The following is a 22,023-nucleotide window of genomic DNA, read 5'->3' as shown; positions in this document are numbered from 1 at the left end:
CTCCACAGCTTGAGACTCGAAACAGCCAACGTTTGCCTTTGGGGATATTTGGTGCTTTTGTTTAGCCAAACGCATCAAAATACTGATGCTTTTCTCATGCTTAGAAATGTGGATGGAAGAAATAACAGAATGATATTTACCATATATTGCAGTTCAGCGTCCACGCTGACGGCGCTGGTGGGGGTACATCCCGCACAGAATGCTTTGGCCCACATCAGTCTCACCTCTCTGCTCTAGGCCAGAAGCTGAGGCCCTGACAAATCTGACCACTGCCTGCCTCGCCACTGTAGCTGGCTCTCTGAGTCCATTATGGGTGACCTCCTACACCGTGTTCTCTCTTGCATTCACATCTGTATTCCCTCAGTTGCAGATGTTCACCCAACCTTTGTCCTAGCTGCCTCTTCTTTCACCTGGCTGACTCCTAAGTCATCTTTTTGGGTCTCAACTTAATTATCAGTTCTTCCTGGCAACCTCTCCTGACAGCCCTTGCCCTTCTTTAGCGTTGCCAGCCCATCTGGGAGTCTCGTTTATCACCTGTCTCCCTCCTGGGAAGGGAGGCTGTGCCTGTGATGTTCACCGCTGCCTCCCTGGTACCCAAGTAACTATAGCCATGCCGTGCGTGAAGCAAGAGCTAACCTATTTTCTGATGTCTAATTACCTATTTGTTTTTGTTGTCCATTCTGTCATATTCATGTAGCCAAGCATTCATTAATTCCACAAACATTAGATCCGTTGATGGGTGCTAGGTAATATAACAAATAATAATAATAAAACCATAGGACACAATCCAGCTTTCCAGTTCTTTACAGTCTAGTGGAGGACTGGCAGTGTTATGTGTCAACTCAGCTAGGCTCTTGGCTCCGTTTGCTCAGGCTGCCTGAACAAAACACCATAGACTGGGTGGCTTAAACAACAGAAATCTGTTTTCTCATAAATCTGGAAGCTACCAAGTCCAAGATCATGGTCCAGTAGAGACCTCTGGTGAGAGCTCTCTTCCTGACTTGCAGATGGCCGCCTTCTTGCTGTGTGCTCACTTAGCTGTTCCTCAGTGTGTGCACAATGAGAAAGAGCTCTCTGGTGTCTCTTCCTCTTCTTACAAGGCCACCAGGCCATCAGTTTATGGTCCCATTTAACCTTAATTGCCTCCTAAAGGCCCTCTCTCTAAATACAGTCATATTGGGGGTGAGGCTTCAACATGTGAATTTGAGGAGCCACAGTTCAGTTCAGGGCAGCTATAGTGCCAGTTAGTCAATCAAATGCCAGTCTAGGTTTTGCTATGAAGGTATTGTGCAAGTGTGTTTATCATCTATAACCAGCTGACTTGAAGTAAAACAGATTACTATTCAGTGAGCTTCGTTCAAGCGTTGAAGTTTCTAAGAGCGAAACTGAGGTTCCCTGGAGAAGAGGAAAATCTGCCTCAAGACTGAAGCATTGACTCCTGCCTGAGTTTCCAGCCCATGGAAACTGGATTTCAGACTTGCTGTCCCCTACAATCATGTGAGCCAATCCCTTAAAATACATACATACAAGCATGCACTGCCTGTTGGTTCTATTACTCTAGAGAACCCGAATACAATAAAGAGACAGTGTCTGCCAGAGGCCATTTAGTAACCCTGAGTGACTGGTCCTCACTTTCACTGTCTGACTTGTCTGAAAGCACACCATTTGGTCAATAACAATTTTTAAAATTGGGAAATACAAATCAAAACCACAATGAGGTACCACCTCACACCAGTCAGACTGGCTAAAATTAACAAGTCAGGAAATGACAGATGTTGTCAAGGATGTAGAGGAAGGGGAACCCTCTTGCACTGTTGTGGGAATGCAAGCTGGTGCAGCCACTCTGGAAAACAGTATTTAAGTAAAACTTTAAAAAGTTAAAAATAGGGCTACCCTACGATCCAGCAATTGCACTACTAGGTATTTACCCCAAAGATACAAATGTAGTGATCCCAAGGGGCATCTGCACCCCAATGTTTATAGCAGCAATCTCCACAATAATCAAACTATGGAAAGAGCCCAGATGTCCATCAACAGATGAATGGATAAAGAAGATGTTGTATATGTACAATGGAATATTATGCAGCCATCAAAAAAATGAAATCTTGCCATTTACAGTGACGTAGATGGAACTAGAGGGTATTATGCTAAGTGAAATAAATCAATCAGAGAAAGGCAATTATCATATGATTTCACTCATATATGGAATTTAAGAAACGAAACAGATGAACATAGGGGAAGGGAGGGAAAAGTAAAACAAGACGAAATCAGAGAGGGAGACAAACCATAACAGGCTCTTAATCATAGGAAGCAAACGGAGGGTTGCTGGAGGGGAAGGGTAGGGGGATGGGGTAACTGGGCAATGGACATTCAGGAGGACACGTGATGTAATAATGAGCACTTGGTGTTATATACAACTGATGAATCACTGAACTCTACCTCTGAAACTAATACACTATATGTTAATTAATTGAATTTAGATTTTAAAAAAAAGAATTTTTAAAATTTATCTGAAATTTACTCATAGCCTTCCAAGTGACAGACAGCACTCCTTAGATGTTTGTTAATCATCGTGGAGTATTTCCAGGCAGATATTTTCTCTTTCCTTTGGAAACATTCCAGCTATATTGCCGTAGAACTTAGAGATGCTGGTAGAACCCATGGATAGGGTATCTGAAGCAATGGCCCAGTGGTCAGGACAAGTTATTTATAGGAAAGACATATTGACTAAACATTTTAGATGTCTGTTATATTACCAAAATCTAATTTTTAGGCTTTGCACATATGTGTCTATACACACACACACACACACACACACACACACACATATATAGGACAGGGAACATCTATACAATTTCAAGTACGTCTTGACAAGTTTCAAAATGTCTTCCATGAATCCCCTGCCACCCCCAACTTGGTTATACACCCATCATAATAGGCATGCATATGTTAGGACCTAGGTGTATACTTTAAGTGGATTTTACTGTTTCTCCTAACAACCCGATTAGTTAAGTCCTATCGTTATCCTGACTTTCCGGAAAGACCAAGAGATTGAGTAATTCATCCAAGGTCGCTCAGTTATTAAGTAGCTGGGATTTGAACCCAAGCCAAATTTGCATGCTTAACCCCACTGCCTATGATGCCCTCTTATACCTGAAGTCCTTCATCTTTTATATATTGCCTAATTTCTTACAAATCACAATGTCAATTGGAGTCTATCCAGGGGAACAAAACCCCCACCAGGTAATTTAGTAGAGGAAATTTAATATGGCATTTTATGTACAAAGATGTTGGAGCTGGAAAAGCAACCAGAGGAAGAAGAGGCAACCCTAAGATTAGCAACTGCCACTCCAGGGTAAAAGGGCAGGAGGCATTACTGTCAGGTCACCTGGTAGAAACTGGGACCATAGTGGACCTATGGTGACAGCTGTTGGAGAGGCCATCTGAACCAGAGAAGACAAGAAATATCCTCACTTATTTCTTTACTCATGTAGTAGATTGAAAAGTACCCCCCAAAAATTCATGTTCACCTGGAACCTCATGGTGTGACCTTATTTGGAAATCTAGTGACCAGGGTCCTTAGAAGAAGAGGAGAAGACACAGAGACATAGGGGAGAAGGCCATGTGAAGATAGAGATTGGAGTGACGTAGTTACAAGCCAAGGAACACCAAGGACTGCCAGAGCCAATAGAAGCTGGGAGAGGCGAGCGAGGATTCTACCCTAGAGCCTTTGTAGGGAGTGTGGCCCTGCCAATACCTTGATTTCAGACTGCTAGCCTCCAGAACTGAGGTTGTGGTACTTTGTTATGGCAGCCCTAGGAAACGAACTCAACGCACTTCCCTCCAATCTCCCCCGGTGCCTCCAACTGGCCAAACTTCATCCGAAGCAGGCTGGCAAAAGAGCTGGCAAATAGTGTGCAGGGTTCTGTCCTCTGCAATACAGAGCTGGAAGGAAGGGGTGGGTCTAAGAGCGAATAGACAAATAACCGGGCACTATGGAAAGGGATGCCCATACCAAAGGACGCGGTGGAAAAATGAGGGCCCTAGGGTCAGAAGGAAGAGAATGTACTTCCAAGGCTTTGAACTGTCTGTTCATTAGCCTGACAAGTACGGCAGAGACACTGAAGCCTGGCTAGTCTGATGGGGCCTCTGTAGATCAGGACAACAGCCCCAGCCCTTCTCTCGTGGGGCAGTCAGACAAGCAACCAGTGGTCACGTAGAGGAGTCCTTTCTGGGAGCCTCAAAACTGAGATCAAGGCATAGATATTGAAATGCGCGTGCATGGCCTGCTCATTCCAGCAGAAGGATGGCTTCTGAAGTGGCAGCTCCCATGGCAAAGCCAGCTCCTTGGCACCACCACCCCCGCTCTCCCAGAGCAGAAGAGGGCTGTCTGTCTCCAGGGTTGGATGTGATAACTTTCCGCAGTAATCAATTTGCAAAACAATCGAGAAAAGGCAAAGGCTCCCCTGGTTGAATCTTCAGATAAAAAAGAGGATGTTTTGAATTTTACAACCAATCTACCTTTAATCCTATCAGGAAATAAACCCAAATCATAATCTGATGTTTTAGAATTGCATCGCTTCTAAGGGAAAACATTTCCTTCCCTCTTGTTTTTCATCCTCTGAGGCAGAGTGGGTTTTACTCCAGTGGATGCCTGTTATTCATTCTTATCTGTTTCTAGGTGTGATTATCTATTTATTTTGCTTTGTTTTGTTTTCCTTTTAGATTCTTTGTATCTTTTTATTGTTTTAGTGGAAGATCTCTTTCTGTGAGGTGTTTCTTAATTAGGAGATACTCCTTCACCTTAGATAAGAGTTTGTTTCTTAATCACCCCCAACACTCTGACATCTTTTTAATTCAGATTCAGCCAGAGGAGTAAGGTACTGGAGAGCGCGGGGAAAGAAAGAACTCTGGTTTGTGGATTTGAACATATTGTATTTATCACTGAATTCTAAAAATGGATTTTTATTAGCGACGTTAGCCATTGAAATGCAATGTTGGCCTAATTACCATCCCTTGGAGTATTATATCTAGTGACCCCCTAAGTCTCAAGGAGACCAAATGATTTACTCCCCAGTAGCTAACCAATCACATCACACATTGATCTCCTGGCTCAGTAAAGAGCCACCGATGCAACCAGGATTTATCATAATACCAATTTCTATCCTTTGAGGACTGACCTTGTTCCAGGCATTGCATTAAGTATTTCCATATGTTGTTTCAAACTATCAGAGATAAGTATCATTATCCCCATTTTACAGACGAGGAGATTCAGAGAGGCTGCAATTCTTTGCCAAGAACACACCGTTCGTAAATGGCAGACTTGGGGGTTTGAACCCACATGAATCTGGTTCCAAAGCCTGCACCACTCATGTATGACCTAAATCTCTATGTAGAGGTCAATACCGTGTACAGGGAGCAATATGAAGACAATGAGAGCCTTTGAACTTGGTATAGCAGCGATTTAAGCCACTCCTATTTAGAGAGGTAGACAACAGAGCAGTTAGTTGTTGAGAACACAGTGTTGGAACCAGGCAGACTTGACTATGAACTTCTTTGCCCTTCAAATGGTTGTAAAACCTTGGCTACATTATAAGAATCACACTCTCAGCTCTAGGTGATTTAATGGCTGTGAGTTTGAGTTTCCTCGCCTGTAAAAGTGAGCCAGGACCTGGTGAGGGTTAATGATATAGTATATGTCAGATACATACTCCAGGGATGGGCATAAGTTAGATACTCCATGGTGATTATTAACTTATGACTCAGCAAATATTTGAGTATGCCTAATACGGTACTAAATAGAAGGGAGAGCAAAGGGATATATGGCTTGCTGTAGATAAGATGAAACAAGTCCACAAGAAAGGAATATTCCCAATGCAAATATCAACACTGGGCTGTACCTAGATTAGTAATAAGTGCAATAGAAGCAGGGGTCCCTTGCGGGCGGGCATGGTCAGAGACAGATGTGGGCTTTGAGCTGGACCTTGGAGGACATTAATGGTCATGCTGGTGAGATTCAAATGTGGTTTGCAGGCCAGTGCCAGACTGTAAACTCTTAGGGTCCACGACAAGACGAGGAAGCTTGCTCTGGAATGTAAATCGACTACATTGTTGAACACATTGTTTAGTTCATCTGACTTTTTTTTTTTTTTTGACATAAGACTTTCTCAGTGAAGGAAGCAGTGAACTGAATTGTACTCTGTCTCAAGCTGCTTCTCCTGTGACAGAAACGCAACAAATAGTTTGCAGATCACCTACATTGAACAGCAGTGGTTTAGAACAGAGGTCAGCAACCTTTCTGTGAAAGGCCAGATAGTAAATATTTTCAGGTCTGTGGGCTATAGGAACTCTGTCATAACTATTCAACTCTGGTGTCATATCACAAAAGCAGCTACCAACATTACGTAAGCATGGCCATATTCAGCCCATAGGCCCTAGGTTGCCAACCTCTGGTTAAAAGGGCCAGGAAAGAGGGGAGGTCTTCTAGGCAAGAAGAACAACATGAACAAAGGCCTGAGCTGGTATTGAAATAGTAACCTCGGGCAAGCCTATATGCAAAGATTAGGTGGCTCAAGCTCAGAGGATGTCATCCATCATCCAGAAAACATTGAATCAAATGTTGGCAGTAGACAGGACCTAGGTTTGGGAGTTAGCCAAATGCCAACTCCAGGGCTTCAGCTTTTTCATAGGCCACAGCCAACTCTGACAAGCATCACCTATTTCTGGAATTGGGTTTAGGCAAGGAGTTGAGCAAGAAGAATAAGTGTGAACACATAGCTAAGGAGAATCAAATTTCTCCAGGAGAACTGTCAGATGAAAACAAAGCAAAACGCAATACTGTCTACCTTTACTAGGCCCTTTGTTACTACGAAAAGTCCCAGGATGTGCTGAGATCTTCCTGCCTGGCCAGGACATACAGTAATCGGGTACACGCATGTGCATTTGTGCAAAGCCTTCTGTACGGGGGAGGCAATCTGTTATTTATCACATGCACAAATACGTCACCTCTAAGCCTCCAAGACAAGGCTTGATTTGTCTGCTATTAGGAAATGACTCCTTGCTGTAAATCTGGCCAATCTGTCTATTATCCACCAACCCACCTATCCATCCATCCATCCATCCACCCACCCACCCATCCATCCATCCACCCACCCACCCATCCATCCATCTACCCACCCACCCATCCATCCACCCACCCACCCACCCATCCATCCATCCATCCACCCACCCACCCATCTATCTTTTCATCCATCTATCCTTTTACTCACTCAGCAAGTTGCTGTTGTAGTTCCAGGTTTTGATTCCATACCAAAGGGTCAGTGCTGGGGCCAGAATCCCAGAAAATGAAGTCAGAAGCATAGGGACATCGACCTAACTTAAAACTCTCACTAAATCTGCAGAAAGGTGTACTTGCAGCTTTGCTGGGATGGGCAAGATCTTTTTTTGGGATCCTAGACGGACCTGGCAGGGACTACACATTCAGGAGCTTCATACTCAAAATGAGGTCTCAGGCCTTGCTGACTCCTGCCCCTTCCACGGTGTTCTAGAATTCCTCCTGCTATCCCCCAACACCACAGCAGGAGGAAGCCAAACTAAGTGGCAGCCCTGGGTGCAGGCTGCTGCAGATGTCGCAGAAATGCTGTGGCCTCCCTTGTCGGGCAAAAGGGCTGGTCCACTGAGAACTTTGTAGCAGGCCCGGCTCTGCAGATACAATTGTTCCTTTAAATCAAAAGACTCTGTGTTATTATGCTTAGCCCCATTAATATGCATTTGACTGATGTGTGCATGCCTCTGTGTGTGTGTGTGTGTGTGTGTGTGCGCGTGTGTGTGTAACATGGAGGAAAAGGCATGTAGACTGGTTTATACTTATTACAAACAGGGAACTCTTTACTTAGAGTCAATAGATGGGGATATAAGAGGATTCATAAACCTCCAGATATTTTGTACAAACTTTGAAAGAGAGGCTGCATAGCCTTCCCCAGATTCTCAAGGGGGTCCGAGACCCCAGGGACAGCAGGAATCCTGGCTCCAGAAGGAACTGGTGAGTGACTGCGGGAGCCTACTCCCCCAACCGTCTTCCTGATCTCATTTCAGAACGCCCCAGGCCTTCGCTGTTGCCAAAATGCACTGGCTCGCTGCCTGAGAAGGCAGCCTCTTGTCTGAGGTGGTTCTGCCACCTACAGCACGCAGCCCAGCAAAGCCAGCCCAGCAAAACCAGCCCAGCTCCACGGCAGGCTCGTTTGCACACACGAATCCGGGGGAAGCCTGCCTCTCCAGCCTGGGAACCCTCCTCTGGAAGAAAAATGGCTTTGGAGATTCCTGATTAGTATTCAGAGATAGGAACTCCTTTGGGGTGGGTTACAGCGATGGGAAGATATTTTTACATTCAAGGGGAATGGATAAATCCTGAGGATTAGCACCTGAAAAAAGTGCTGCCCAAAACCCAGGGAGGAAACGACCCCCCACAAGAAAGAAGTAGATAATGAGCTTAAGGGTTCTCACAGTAAATGCAGCTCTCCCTGCTGGTATGCTCCATGCCCACTGCCCTTCTGGGTCCACAGAGGTCACTTTTGCCATCTAACTTGTCACGTAATGAAAATACTTGCTTCATAAACATGTGATTCCCAAAGATGCTTAGGTGTACACCAGAGTTGTTTTCTTAATATGCTTAAATCATTCCAAAGGGGGCTGTATACTCGCTGAGGATAGAGATGATGTTATCCTCCTCGTTATGTCCGCAGCACGAAAGCAGAGTGCCTGACCCTTAGGAAGAAGCTCTATAAATGCTTGTTGATTTAAAGGAATAGAAATGTTGTTTGTTTCACAGTCTGTGCTGTTCTTGCTAATACAGAATCATCATATCTACTGTTTGTTGAACTCTGACGTGTCGGACATATCATCTCAAATTCTCACAATGATACGCAAGATGGGTCTTGTCTTACAGGTGAAACTGAGAGCCAGCACTCTTAAGGGGCTCAGCCAAGGATGCACACCTAGTGACAGAATTAAAATCCATACCTAGACCTCTTGGCTTCTAAGTCTGTGCTTGTTCTGCTCTATCCATGTATTTTTATATCCACGGTAAGCCCATTTCTCAAAAATGGGGAATGGGCCAAAGGAAATGGTTGAAAACCTAACTTTGTTATTTTAATTAAAAAAAAACAAAACATTTTTCCATCCCTTAGAATTTCCCTGAAACCTCTTCTTGCTAACCTAGCTTAATAATAGATGCAAACATCTTCTGACCCTGTCTGAATCTAGCAGTGGTTCTCCTTTGGTGGATAATCCACTCTTATCTCTCTTTGTAGAGATGACCGTGGACTACTTCGCTCTGTTTGGACTGGTGAGCATCAGTGGCTGGGGCAGACCTGAGGCTGTCTTCAGCTTGCATAGACTTTGATTTCCAGTGAGGAATTCCTTATGGAGGAAAGATACACATCGAGTCTTCACAGTGTGGGAATGTGGAGTTAATTGCACAGGAATTCCTCGCTTTCATGGGGTCTTCCTTACCAACATTTTAAATTTCAGAAAGGACTCCGAAGTAAGCAAGAAGATAGACAAGACTGAAGATGCCCCATAACTAATCCAGATCTCATTACCTGACAGCCTGGTTCACTAGGGTTGAGTGGCTCTTTGGCCAAAGTGTATCTTTATCTCACACTGTACTTGTGTCATTCAGGCTTTAAAATCTTGCTCTCTTCTTCCTGAGAAACTGCAGTGGGAAAGTGACTACAGTTGTCCTGTCAATGGAGTTAGCGGTTTGGGCCAAGTTTAGATCATCGATAGGTAAAAAGAGCAGAGAAATTTTTCTAGATGAAGGTAATCTTGATTATCATGCTTAGGCTTGAGAAGAGAGGAAGAGCATGGGCAAGTGGGGTTAAGTGAGAAAAAAGTGGAGTTCAAATTGGAAGCCACGGGGAATTTGCACATGTCTTGCTGTTTATATGTATCTATCCTAAAGCAGACCTCAAATTTTAGTAGTATGTATCAGAATCAGACATGAGCATGCTTTTCCAAAAGGCAGATTCAGGACCTTAGTTCCATACCCAGTGAAACAGAAGGGGAAGAGCCTGGAAGTCTGCATTTTTAATGATCAACTCGTTTGGTTCTGACAGAAGTATTCCTTAGGCCATACTCTCAGGAACATTGGCATGAAAAGATCTTCCGGTATTTATAAGAACACCTTAAATGCATCCATTCACTTGAGCCAAACCTAGGAAAACAGAGAAAAAAGGCACAGTCTGGGCATTCAAAGAGTTCAAGGTCAAGTAGAAAAGAGACTTGGAAGCAGAGGGTTGCAAAGCATGGATGAGTAAGTTCATAGAGCAGAAAGGGCTGAGTGCCATGGGAGAGCTGTAGGGAGGCACCCAGTTCAGCCCGCATAGGGAGAGGTACACAAGTGTAACAGAAGAAGTAACCTTGTCTTCAAGGATGAGTGGGCATTAGCCAAGAAGAGGGGAGGGAAGAATTCCAAGTAGAGGGAACCCAGTGGACCAGTGGACAAAAAGCAGCATGTCCTCTGAGTAATGACAGAAGGGAAGGGAGTGGTAAAAAAGATGGGCGGTGAGGGCACATCTGCCTTTTATAATGAAATGCTGTCTTTCCACATGGAAGGGTGGGTGCTTTGCCAATATGTGTACGGCTGTGTTGTGGTCTTTGTCTTCTCAGATACAGCACTCTCAATGCAGCAGTATTCTGATGAGCTTCCAACTGAGAAGGAATTCAGAAAAGTTCAAGGCAATCCTAAATGGATTTACCTTCTTGCTCATTCATTAATCTTTGTCATCAGATGTCTTGGACCAAAGTGAATCTGAAAAATCTAGCCAAAGGAGACAAGAAAGCAACCGTGTACAGAGTCACAGGAAAAGCTCCCACTCTGAACTCATGTTGGCATACGCTACTGACATTATCGTTACGTGTAAAATACAAATGAGTACATGAATAAAAATAAAATAGTGTTCACCGTGGGCCTTGATAAGAATTAGGATCCAGAAAGTACTTGTAGTTGCCACTTTGTTCTCCACAGTTTAAAAGATGGCTTTCACTGCCATATAATCTACATAAACTAGCATTGTAACTCACAGTGTGTGGTTATACAAACAGGAACAACAGCAGAAACCAGAGCAGAAATCAGAGCATGCTGTGCGCCATGGAAGAGGGCTTTTTTCTTTAACCAGAGAGAATCATTTGAATTCAGAATAGAGCTACATATATCCACCCAACAGTTTGTACAGAATGTGTCTGGGGGTGTGTGTGTGTGTGTGTGCGCGTGTGTGTGTGTAAATCACACTCAGCTGTAATATGGTATTATAAGTAATAGTAAATTAAGTGGGCATTATCAAGTGTTGGTAATATTTCTTTTCCTCCAAACTTGGACAGAGAAAATCAAAACCAGGGGCAAAAAGAAAAGTACCTTTGAGGTTTCTAATTGTTTCCAGCTGTTAACATTATTTATTGCAAATCATATTATCAAGTAGTGAAACACTGATGTCTTTGAACTTTTTGCAGTTGTGTGTAATACTGGAGCCAATGCAGGAACTGATGTCGAGACATAAAACTTACAACCTCAGTCCCCGAGACTGCCTGAAGACCTGCTTGTTTCAGAAGTGGCAGCGGATGGTGGCACCCCCAGGTACGAGCTCGTTCTTCACTCTTGTTCTAAAGGCATTTTCTGAGGCCTCTTTGGGGGATGAAGGGATGTGAAGAGGAAGGAAGGAATCATAAATTTGTCAGGAAGACTAGTTTCTTATGGATATTTGGATGTGGGGACGTAGAATTTGTGAAGCACCAGCATCCTTAGGAATCATCTATAATCTCACTTAGGACCTGAAACCCAGAGAAGTCAGTTGACTTATTTAATGTGACCAAGATCATTGGCAAAGCCGAAATCAGAAGCAAGGTTTCCTGTCTCCCAGGCCAGTGGCTATTCCACTGGACAAGACTGATGTCTTCTCATGGTCCATTGTTCTTTTGCTTGTTTTTTTCTTTAAGAATGATATAAATTATGGGAAGAAAGGGAGGGAGGGAGGATGGAAGGGGGAAAAGGAAGGAAGGAAATAAAGAAAAATAAATAAATAAATTTGCTCCCTTTTTTAAGATAGATCTAGTATCAAAGGGTACTCTGATCATGAAGAGAATACATAAAAGATTCCATTTTCCTCACTTCCTTAGAATGCAGTTTAGATACTATAGTCTCCTGCTGGGGCTCTGAAATTACTGCTTCCAGTCATCATTAATTGTCATTCTATCTAATACATTTTTACTCCCAGGCGTGTGTCGAGCCTCATTGATCATAAAAGCAAAACGTATCCGTTCGCTAAAAATTATTTTTATAAAGAGTAATTATTAACACGAAGCACATAGCTTTCTGAATCACAAAATAGAATGGTCACCTTCCACTGGTAATGGGCCAGGCATTTTATAGGAAATGAATATAGTAGATTTAACCAAGTACATATTTAGAAATCTGAGAAAACGAGCATCATTTTACATAGAATATTTACATCCCTGTCTTAGAGGAATTTTAGATATTTGAAACATTATCTTTCAAATCTATTGAATGTGCTTAGATTATTTTCTCTTTCAATATCAATAAGGCTTTATGGGAAAAAATATTTCACTCAATGAATGCTTTGAGAACCTATATTTTCCAGCATATGCGTATATAATTTATATATTATTTATTAACTCAATCATTCATTCAGTAGTTATTGATTAAGCCCCTACTAGGTGCCAGGTACTGTTCCAGTCACTAAGGGGTACAGCACCGAATGAAACAATCAGAAATCCCAGCCCGCCCAGACCCTCCATTCTCTTTCTGAATCCTCACAATAACCTTATGAGGTATTTAATATTACTTCCATTTTAAGTGTACAGGGCCTGAGATTTAAGTAGTAATTTGCCAAAGGCAGTCTCATAGCTGATCAGTGAAGGAGGTCTGTGTCACAATAAGTGCTTACGTCTCCAGAGTTCATGACTCTATGACCTCAGCTACCTGCTGCCAAGGGGACTAATCCAGAGTATGCACTGTCGGTATATTTCCCCCAAATTTCACAAAAGAAGTACAGATATCAAAAAAAAGTAGCCAATTTTAATTCTTGAGGTAAAGGAAGAAGATGTTTGTCAGGGGAACTGAGTATTTGCTTGACTTTGAACGTGTAACTCAACTCTTTTCTGGCACCCTGAGCTGGACCAATTCTATTTCCTGTTTCCTCAGCCTTCAGGACAAGCACCCATAACTCTCTGTGGACAGACATGTTAGGCCCTTTGATGAACATCTCTGAACATAAGAGACAAAATATTCATGAAAGAAAAAAAGTGGTATATAAATAGGAACATAATCCCCTTCTTCCTCAAAAGTCAGGGATAATTTGGTGGACTAGGTGGTCTTTGAAATGAGCCTTAAAGGAGATCCTGCCCACTGCCCATCAGAAGCAGCATAGGTGTTTTAAGAAAATGCCACGAGGCCCTCTCACTTGGTTCCAGTATGGCCCCGGCTCACCTTCTCTCCTTCAGAGTTGGGTCAAGACTAGGGTTAGCAAAAAGGATGCTCTTACATTCCATTTCCAACTGAGTAACTGCCTGGAAAAAGTTTCTGAACATTTCTCATTTACAAAGCACAGATTAGAATAGTATCTAATTAATAGAGTTGCTATGGATATAAGATAGTCATGACATAGAAACCATGAAGAACATGAAAACATTTGATAAAACTCACTACATGATGTATAAATAAATAACATTCATCTGACCGCACGTCACCACGGGTCCCTATGCTTCCAAGAAGACGTTGCCCATCCATCCAGTCCAAAATATTTTCCTGTTTCTAAACAGCACTTTCCTGAAAAGATCTAGTTCCCCTTCATGAATATGCTGGCAGTGGCCCACTAAGACATTTTTCCCTCAGGAAAGTTGAAATTAGTAGCATTCTTTAAACATCGGGGTCCAAACCATGCAACTTGAGAACTGAGCTTGGGAGCCCATGGCTGACAGAACTCACGCTTCCTCTTCTTTGTACTCGAGCATCTCCAGGTATGATGGTGCTGGGCGCTTACCCAGAGACACAGCTCCTACACAGGTTCACCCCCTTCACTTGGCTTCATCCTTTCCCTCGTATCTCAGAAGCTCCCTCCCTGCCAACCCAAGGGAGCCCAGGGCCCTCCTTTTGCTCTAAAGACACGACAGTCCAGAGAAAAATGTTTTCCCCAATTTTGAAATGGTAATAATATTTTTAACTCCGACTATAAAAGTGGTATTTGCGGCTGGCCCTTAAAATATACTGATAGATTCCAGACATACAACATTCGCGAAACACAATAAAACACAAACCATTCTATCTAGATACCAAAGAAGAGGGTTGCACGCATTTTGGGCTAAAAATAAAACAACCGCTTCCTCCCTTTACTCCGCATACATTTAAAAAAAAATGGAAACAATTTAGAGTCTACTCTTTTCAATTCGCAAGCACAGGCTCCTTGGAGGGACAGTATTCTGACCGTCGCCCCGGAACTGATCCCCTGTCCATTTTCCATTGTGCAGCAGAACCCACAAGGCAGCCGACAACCAAGCGGAGAAAAAGGAAAAACTCCACGAGCAGCACGTCCAACAGCAGCGCGGGGAACAACGCCAACAGCACCGGCAGCAAGAAGAAGACTCCGGCCGCCAACCTGAGTCTGTCCAGTCAGGTACCTGTAAGTCTCGCTTTCCTCTTAGGCCTGAAATCCTGCCTTTGCCTGTCTCCCACCTGCAGGGGCCCACGTGAAAGCCTCCCTGAGCTGCCAGGGCGTTCTGGGCAGGTTGGGGGCGGGGGAGGGCAAGGCCGGGGTGGGGGTGGAGGCGGGGGAGGGGGCAGGGGAGGGAGGAGTCCTGCCATGGAAACCTTCCCTTGCAACCTGGGAATTAGAAAGGAATATTAAGAGTCTGTGCTGCGCAGGGACCTGAATTAAAAAGCCGTCAGAGTCACAGACAGGAGATATGTCACTTAAGGTTTAATTAAAATATCACTTAGCAGCAATGCCTGGTGGCATAGAAGGGGCTCTCGGCACCATCGCTGGAGACCCTGTGCTCCACTGGAAGCTAGCTCCCGGCGTTCAGGCTCCGTATTGTAATTGGATTGGGCCTTCCCGACCTGGGTGTCCCTTCCTATTTTAAGACTCAGGTAATTAACTCCCGGCCACTCAAAATGCAGCTCAGTGGATTCCGCTTTACCCATTTCATGAGCTCAGGGGGAGGGTGGGCCCCTGGTTTGGTCTCAGCTCTCTTGACCTCTTGACCCTTTCTTTCATTTCTGGGTCTTGACAAAGGAAATGGGCCACTGAGAAGGGGGCTTCTTTGAACTCCAAGGCTGACAGCTGACGGGTGTCCCCAAAGAGTGTACACCGTGTGGGCCCTTTCTTCATCTTTCTTCATCTCCTATTACTTTTACTTTTAAGTCCTGTCCTGTCTGCCCAATTCCTTCCTGACTCCAAATCCCTCAGCCCAGTGTCAGACCATTTATCGCTTTTAAATTCTCATGCTCCTCTAAGCATTTCTTGTCCCTTGTCCCCTCCACGATTACTTGTGGGTGCTCCTTCTCTGCTGCCCTAGCCACACCACCCTGTCACCAGGCGTTTGACTGTCGTTTGAGCCCCAACACCTTTGTGGTGCTGGGTGGCATCCTCTAGATGCCATGTCTTGGGAAATGTGCTCTATTTCTTGTTACTTCCCTCAACCGATGCAATTTGACCTTTTCCCTCTTTCTCACCTTTTTTTCCCCTCTTGATCTGTCGTCCTCACATCTCTCCCCATGTGAGAGTGGACCCTTCTTTCATGGGGATTCTCCACTTACTTCTAAATGTGTCTTTCAAATCTGTCCCCGACCCACTTTTACCCTCTTTCCATCAGTCCGTTTTCTTTAGCTAAAACCAACCCCATCAGTACCTGAGAATCCCCGGGTCCACTGGAACTCTTCTCCTGTCTTCCGTAGGCAGAGGGTATGGTTTTCATCCTCACTGCACTAGAAAGAAAGGGTCATGGAGAGAGTGGCCAGCCTGTGGGGAAGGTACCATTTTGTTTTTAAGACCGCTAGGAATTATAGTCTTTAAATAATGCCAGACTCACCTCTGTTTTCTGAACTGGGCTAAAGAGTCAGGAAAAAAAAAAAAAAATCAAAGAAGAAAAACAGTCTTTTTATGAAGGTACCAATAAGTTAGGCCCACTCCTGGTTAAATTGGAAAATGCATAGAGAAAATGGCCTGGTATAAATAAATCAACCCAGAAGTGCTCACAAGTAACCCGTTATTCATCTACTCCTGGAGTTTTAGAAACTAACATTTGTTAGTTTCCCCTTGCAAATGAGAGTGCATTCCAGAGAATTCTGGAACTGTGACATCACTACTTAAAGGCACAGTGGCTGCAAGAATTCAGCTCAGTTTGACAAATGTTTTCTGAGCTCCTACTATGTGCCCCCCACTATACCAAGAGTAAACAAACAAAAGACAGCAAAAACCCAGGCCCTGTCATTGAAGAGCTCATGTCTACTCAAGGGATGGCCAAGAGGTTTCCTCTCTCCTGCCAGCTCAGTCTCCTGGGGTCAGCTAACAGGGTCCAGCACTGAGTGGAATTCTGAGGCCCAGCCTGGGTTTGGTGAGCCGTCCATCCTCGATGTCTGCCTCAGGTGTAGAAGAGCAGCATAAGTTTCATGTATTTCGACATACCTGGCCTCGTTGGAAACATTTCAGTTTTATCTTAAAGGGCACGTAGTTTGTTCTACTTCCCGATGCTCCTTTCCTCCAATCCCCCAACTGCATCTTAGTGGAGGATACCTGCGTCGAGAGGGTTCTTAGTGAATTGAGACCCTTTGGCCTTGGTGAGAACAAGGCACCATTAGAAAGTGAGAGCAGAATTTCAGCACCATCCCCACTCCATGCAATTAAAAGAGGTTTTAACCAAGTAAAACTTACAGAGGGCCAAGAGGGGCAGGGAAAGGCAACCAGGTTAGGAAAAATGTGCACATTTCTGTGTGCACTCCAGTTGAAAGGACATTAAATGACAAGCATCGTCTGGCTTGTAGTGGCCACATCTTTTAACCCTGTGTACTGAACTACCGACACGATATTACTGTTAAAATAGAACGCGATCTGCAGCCCTGGCCGCCTCGTTCCCAGGCGTGACCAGAGTTCATGTGCCACCGTGACCACAACTGTGGTCCGCCTAGCTGCCACGGCAGCAACGTGTGTGTCTGGCGAGGACTAGGGTTTAATCCTTGGATTCTGCTTCTCACTCCATGAGCAGGGGCTAGGAGCGATCCCGAACTGCAGCCTCAACCCTGGGAGGGATGGAGACCTGTGTCATTCAACAGCAGTGACCCCTTCTGGCCAATTTAAGGAGAAGCATTGAGGGGCCCTGAAAGGAGTCACTTCCAGTCCTCCTCAGAGGTTGGTGGTCCTTGCACGGGGGATTAGTGAGAAGATGTGACATGGGCAAGAGCTGGTGGCACCTCCAGGCCTCCAGCGAGGAGCAGAGAGGTCTGCCTCATGGGGAGCCGAGGGCATCTGGGTTACTCTCAGACACACCGGCCCTGCCTCCTGTGGGATACACGAGAAAGCAGACATGGGAAGGAAATGCACCTCTCACGACCAATGTTGAATGTTGGGGGGATTTTTAAAGATGTGGGGGTGGGGAAAATGGAGCCAACTTCCACTAGTGAGAGGCAGCCCCGAATGTGCACTATGTCTCCATTCATTTTGTGTGAGGCTAACAAATCGAGACCGCTGAGCAGAGAACCACTCGTCTCATCTGCAGGTTCCGTAGACGTAGGTTCCAGGTAGAGCCCTGTGCATACTTGTGTAAGTGTGTGTAAGTGGCCTCAAGTATGTACGCGCCTAAGAAGCCCTTAGCACACATCTCTTTCATAGCTTGCCATCTATCGATCACTCCCGCGCGTACACACAGGATTGTGTATCTGGTTAAGGCTTTTCTTTTATAATCAGGAAGGCAAATGTGGCATCTCTCTGAAATTTAGGATGCTGACAAGGATCTATGCCTGGGCATCTTTACAGCTGTTCCAAACACTATGAGCCGATACCGGCCCATTTGGAGTGATTCACATCACGATTTTCATAGTACTTTTCGTGAATGACCATTATTTTTCTGATGCCATGAAGGCACCTGGAGTGTTGAGGACCTTTTCCTAATGTCACGCTTAAGCTGCCTTCTGATTTTTCTCCTCTGTTTCCAAATTATGCTTACCTCCCACACTGTCCCAGCCTCTCTCGATGACCTTGGACTCACGATACTAATGCAGACCCACGTGGTCGGTCCCCACGCCCTTCTCCTGTCCTGTGACACCTCACGCATGTGTGTTCCAACCCTTCCAAAGTGTGCTGCACGTAAGTCATGAAATGAGATTAACCCACGTCATCCTCTCCCCAATCTTGCCCTATTCTTTCCCCTCACCTTTGTTCCTGGTCATAAGCACTGTCTCCCGATTGCCTGTAACCAAGTGGCTTTCCTTTTTGTCCAGAACCTTCCGCGGGCGGTGTGGCTAACCCGATAATGTCCCCTCCTCTCTGGAGAGCCCATTCCACCTCCAGTCCTGTCCATACTCTTGCCAGTCAGAGTCTCTGTCTGTGTTGTTCCTCACCTTGAGTCCACGTCAGTGTCACGTCTGGCTCTTTGCTGCATAATCAATATGTTCTTCGAAGCACACTGCTGATTTCCCTGCCAGCACCTATATCGCTGAGTTTATCCAATTTGTATTTGAGGCATTTACTTAACCTGGGACATAGCTCTTTAAAATCACGTTTGTCAAATCACAAGAGTGATTAGTCAGAAAACACAGTTTGGAAATCCACTGATGACCTCCCCCATAGTTCTCGGGGAATCAATCAATCAGTCAATCAAACAAACCAGATTTTCCATTCCAAAATCGACCAGGCGGACATTAAGGGTTCTGTTCAATTGGCACCTTCAGAATTCTAGAAGGAAACTGGAGGGTCCACTGGACCTTCTCCTGACCAAAGGCAGTAGTCCACCATACTGTCCCAGGAAAGCCTCTCTTGCCCCCAGTGAGGGCAATTTTTTGCCCAGTTACCAAGGCATTTTGTCCAAGGCATAGCTTCCCTGTCAGGAAACGCACCCTTATATGCCCAAAAGCATCTGGCTCGGCCCTGCTTTTTCTGGCAGAGGCAGAAGCTGACAGCATTGGGCACTCTCCTGGAGTCACTGCACTTTTGAGTAGACCATTGCTCACAGCCTGCCCAGCAGTATCACCTGACAGGTGTCCTGTCCCATGCCCAGGTCACCCATCAACCCCATACGGCCCCCTTTGAACAAAGAGGCTGGAGCTGTGCCCTGTGTATGCGTCCTTCCCCCCCGTCCCTCTCCAGCAGTGGCCTCCATGAAGCTCCAGGCTACAGTAGGCGGCTTCCTTGTTTGCATGGAAGGACAGTTTGTGCTTAAAGGAGTGATTAGATGGATTCTTCTTGCACGCCTCCATTTCTGATGACTACCAGCTTCATCAATGTAATTATAATTAGTGCTCTTCATCTTCCTTTTATGGCACCAGCTGGACAGACTGGTTCTCTTTACTGCCCAGATTGGTGGCAGGGTTGCCTGTGTGGGGATAGGTGACAGGCACCATGAAATAACAGATGGTGAATTCAGGGCTTGTTGGCAATCAGCAGGTTTTTGCTAATGACTTAATTAGCTATGCAAATTGTCAAATCAGTGTGAACATTGTTTTTATCGAAAACTTTACCTAAATTAATTACCATAATTAAGTAGCAGAATGTCAAGGATATTGGCTGCATAAAAGGGCCTGGCTGAGTAGAAAAAAGAGAGATTCTGTCTTCAATTAAAATGTATACCGTCCTTGGGACAGAGAAAATGCCATTCGGAATGAGTTGCGTGAATATCGTAGAACTGCATCCTCCCCACGTTGGCTGCTGGTTTCCAAAACCATTCAGAGGCCCTAAATAAAAAGTGGCGGAGTTTTGGAGGTATTGGAAAGCACCCAGCAGAAGGTTCCACAGCCCTCTCTGAAGTCCCCAATGTCGGCAAGTTAAAAGCGTGGATTTTTTTAATTTTGAAAAATCGATTTTTTTATTTCTGCAGATTGCTAGCATTGCTCGTTCTCCGGTGTCAGGCTGCGCACTAAGGACATAAACTCGCGTGGTTGTTCCCCATCAGGAGGCAATGTTTATTTCCTGTAGAAATCAAATATGCGTCTCGCCCCCACCCCCCGACTTTGAGACTTGACCCCCGGGACACAGTACACGAGTGTGTCTGTCCTAGATCGCCCAGCCCCTCCCGCTAGTGTTTTAAGCTGAGCTTCTCTGTCCCAAGGTTTCCCTGTAATAATGTCAGCTGCTGTTCACAGGATGTGATGGTGGTAGGAGAGCCAACTCTGATGGGAGGTGAGTTTGGGGACGAGGACGAAAGGCTAATCACTAGATTAGAAAACACGCAATATGACGCGGCCAACGGCGTGGACGACGAGGAAGACTTCAACAGCCCCCCCGCCCTGGGGAACAGCAGCCCGTGGAGCAGTAAACCCCCCGCCGCTCAAGAGACCAAATCAGAAAACGCCCCGCCCCAGGCTCCCCAGTGAGACTGACCCGCACCTGCACCCACTGTCAGTAGGCCGTGGGGTACACACACCCACGCTTGCAGATCCTTGCCTACAGGAGAGGAAGGAGGAGAAATAAAAACTTTTCCATGCGAATACCTATTTCTAAATCACAATGATCTGAGTTTGAGTTTCTTTCTTTTTTCCTTTTTGAATTGAGAGGATTATTCCAGTAAACTTCCATGACCCTTTCCCGGAGGCCTTCGCAGGTAACACAGATACTGGCACTGATCGTAATTAAAACCAGAGCAAACGCTCGCGCTTCTCCTGGCTCGGTGTTAACCACATGTTTGTTAATTACACGCCCCGCCCCGCCCCACCCCGCCCAGCCCAACCTAACCCAGCCCAACCCAACGAAGGCCATATTGTCAATACGCCCTCAGTGCTCAGGGTCTCATTATATGCCGACCCTAACTACAGATGACTTTTTAATATTGTAAAATATTTTCTGCTTTTTGACTTGCATCTGAGAGTTTCTTGTTTCAGTAAAAAAAGAAAAGAAAAAAAATCAGCTTTTGGACAGTAATTTAAGTGTATCCTTATTAATTTTTATTATTTTCTTCACCTTTTCCTTCATTGGGTAACAGCTAAGAGCGCCTAGCAGGGTAATTTATGGGTGAGCTAATGTCAATCGATTCTCCAACCCGAGTTGGTTCAATTGAGCCCAAGTGCTGAAACAAGAAATGTCTTTTTGTCATCGAAGACGCCCAGGTGGATTTTTTATGTAAAGAAAGACACCTACCTGGCCCATTGAGAACTGATGCGTTTGTAAAATTGCTGTTGATCCAAATCTTTTCAAGCCATGTAATCCATTAATTTTGTGGGCAGTTTAATAAATCTGAAACTTTTTTGTGTTTTTTATTGTATCTGAGTTGACTGTTGTTTCTTTTCATAGTATATTTCTTGTATAATATTTTGTAAAGCCCTCCCTTGGTTCTTTTATGGGGATTTTTCTTTTGGGGCAATTCCAGTGTATTTATGTGAAACTTTATAAGAGAACTAATTTTTCCATTTGCATATTAATATGTTCTGCCACACATGTAAAGACACAGTGGCTCCGTGTGTTATAAAACAGCTGTATTTTATGTATGCTTTACTGATAAGTGTGCCAATAATAAACTGTGTTAACGACCAACGCAAGTGGATCTGGCTGTTTGTGAGCATGGGCGGAGAAATCTGCCCACAATTATGAGAAGCCTGGAGCTTGGAGTTAGCGCCCAGCCTACACATGGAGTGGACTTGTGAAAGCTGCGCTGTTCTTTGTCAAGTCTGATTCCTTTCCCTACTCACTGCAGTTCACTTGGGCAGATGTGAGAGTGTCTGCTCTGAGCAAGGAAGATCTGGCTTGTGCTTCTGGAGCTTGGCAAGTGGAAGAGTGGTAGCTTCCACTCGCTGAGAGTGTATTTTGCACCAAC

At 44.8% G+C, this 22,023-nt stretch overlaps 1 protein-coding gene across 9 annotated transcripts in view; it reads left to right on the top strand.

The window, feature by feature from the left end:
* The window catches only part of LDB2 (LIM domain binding 2), a 393,505-nt gene extending 371,741 nt beyond the window's left edge, over positions 1 to 21,764 (top strand). Inside the window, exons 6-9 of one of the 9 annotated variants that reach the window (XM_032400053.1) lie at positions 11,509 to 11,632; positions 14,542 to 14,690; positions 17,272 to 17,414; positions 20,360 to 20,437. In XM_032400053.1, coding sequence (XP_032255944.1) covers positions 11,509 to 11,632; positions 14,542 to 14,690; positions 17,272 to 17,376 — 378 coding nt within the window. In that variant the 3' untranslated portion in view covers positions 17,377 to 17,414; positions 20,360 to 20,437. Of the gene's footprint in view, positions 1 to 11,508; positions 11,633 to 14,538; positions 14,691 to 17,271; positions 17,415 to 20,094; positions 20,325 to 20,359 lie in introns of those variants that run through there. The other 8 variants (XM_032400054.1, XM_032400052.1, XM_032400051.1 and 5 more) reach the window with 8 other exon arrangements.
* The last annotated feature ends 259 nt before the right edge of the window (positions 21,765 to 22,023 follow it).

This window comes from Phoca vitulina, unplaced genomic scaffold (assembly GCF_004348235.1).
Source record: "Phoca vitulina isolate PV1807 unplaced genomic scaffold, GSC_HSeal_1.0 scaffold3, whole genome shotgun sequence".
NCBI lineage: Eukaryota > Metazoa > Chordata > Mammalia > Carnivora > Phocidae > Phoca > Phoca vitulina.
This window is presented reverse-complemented; position numbering and strand designations above follow the sequence as displayed.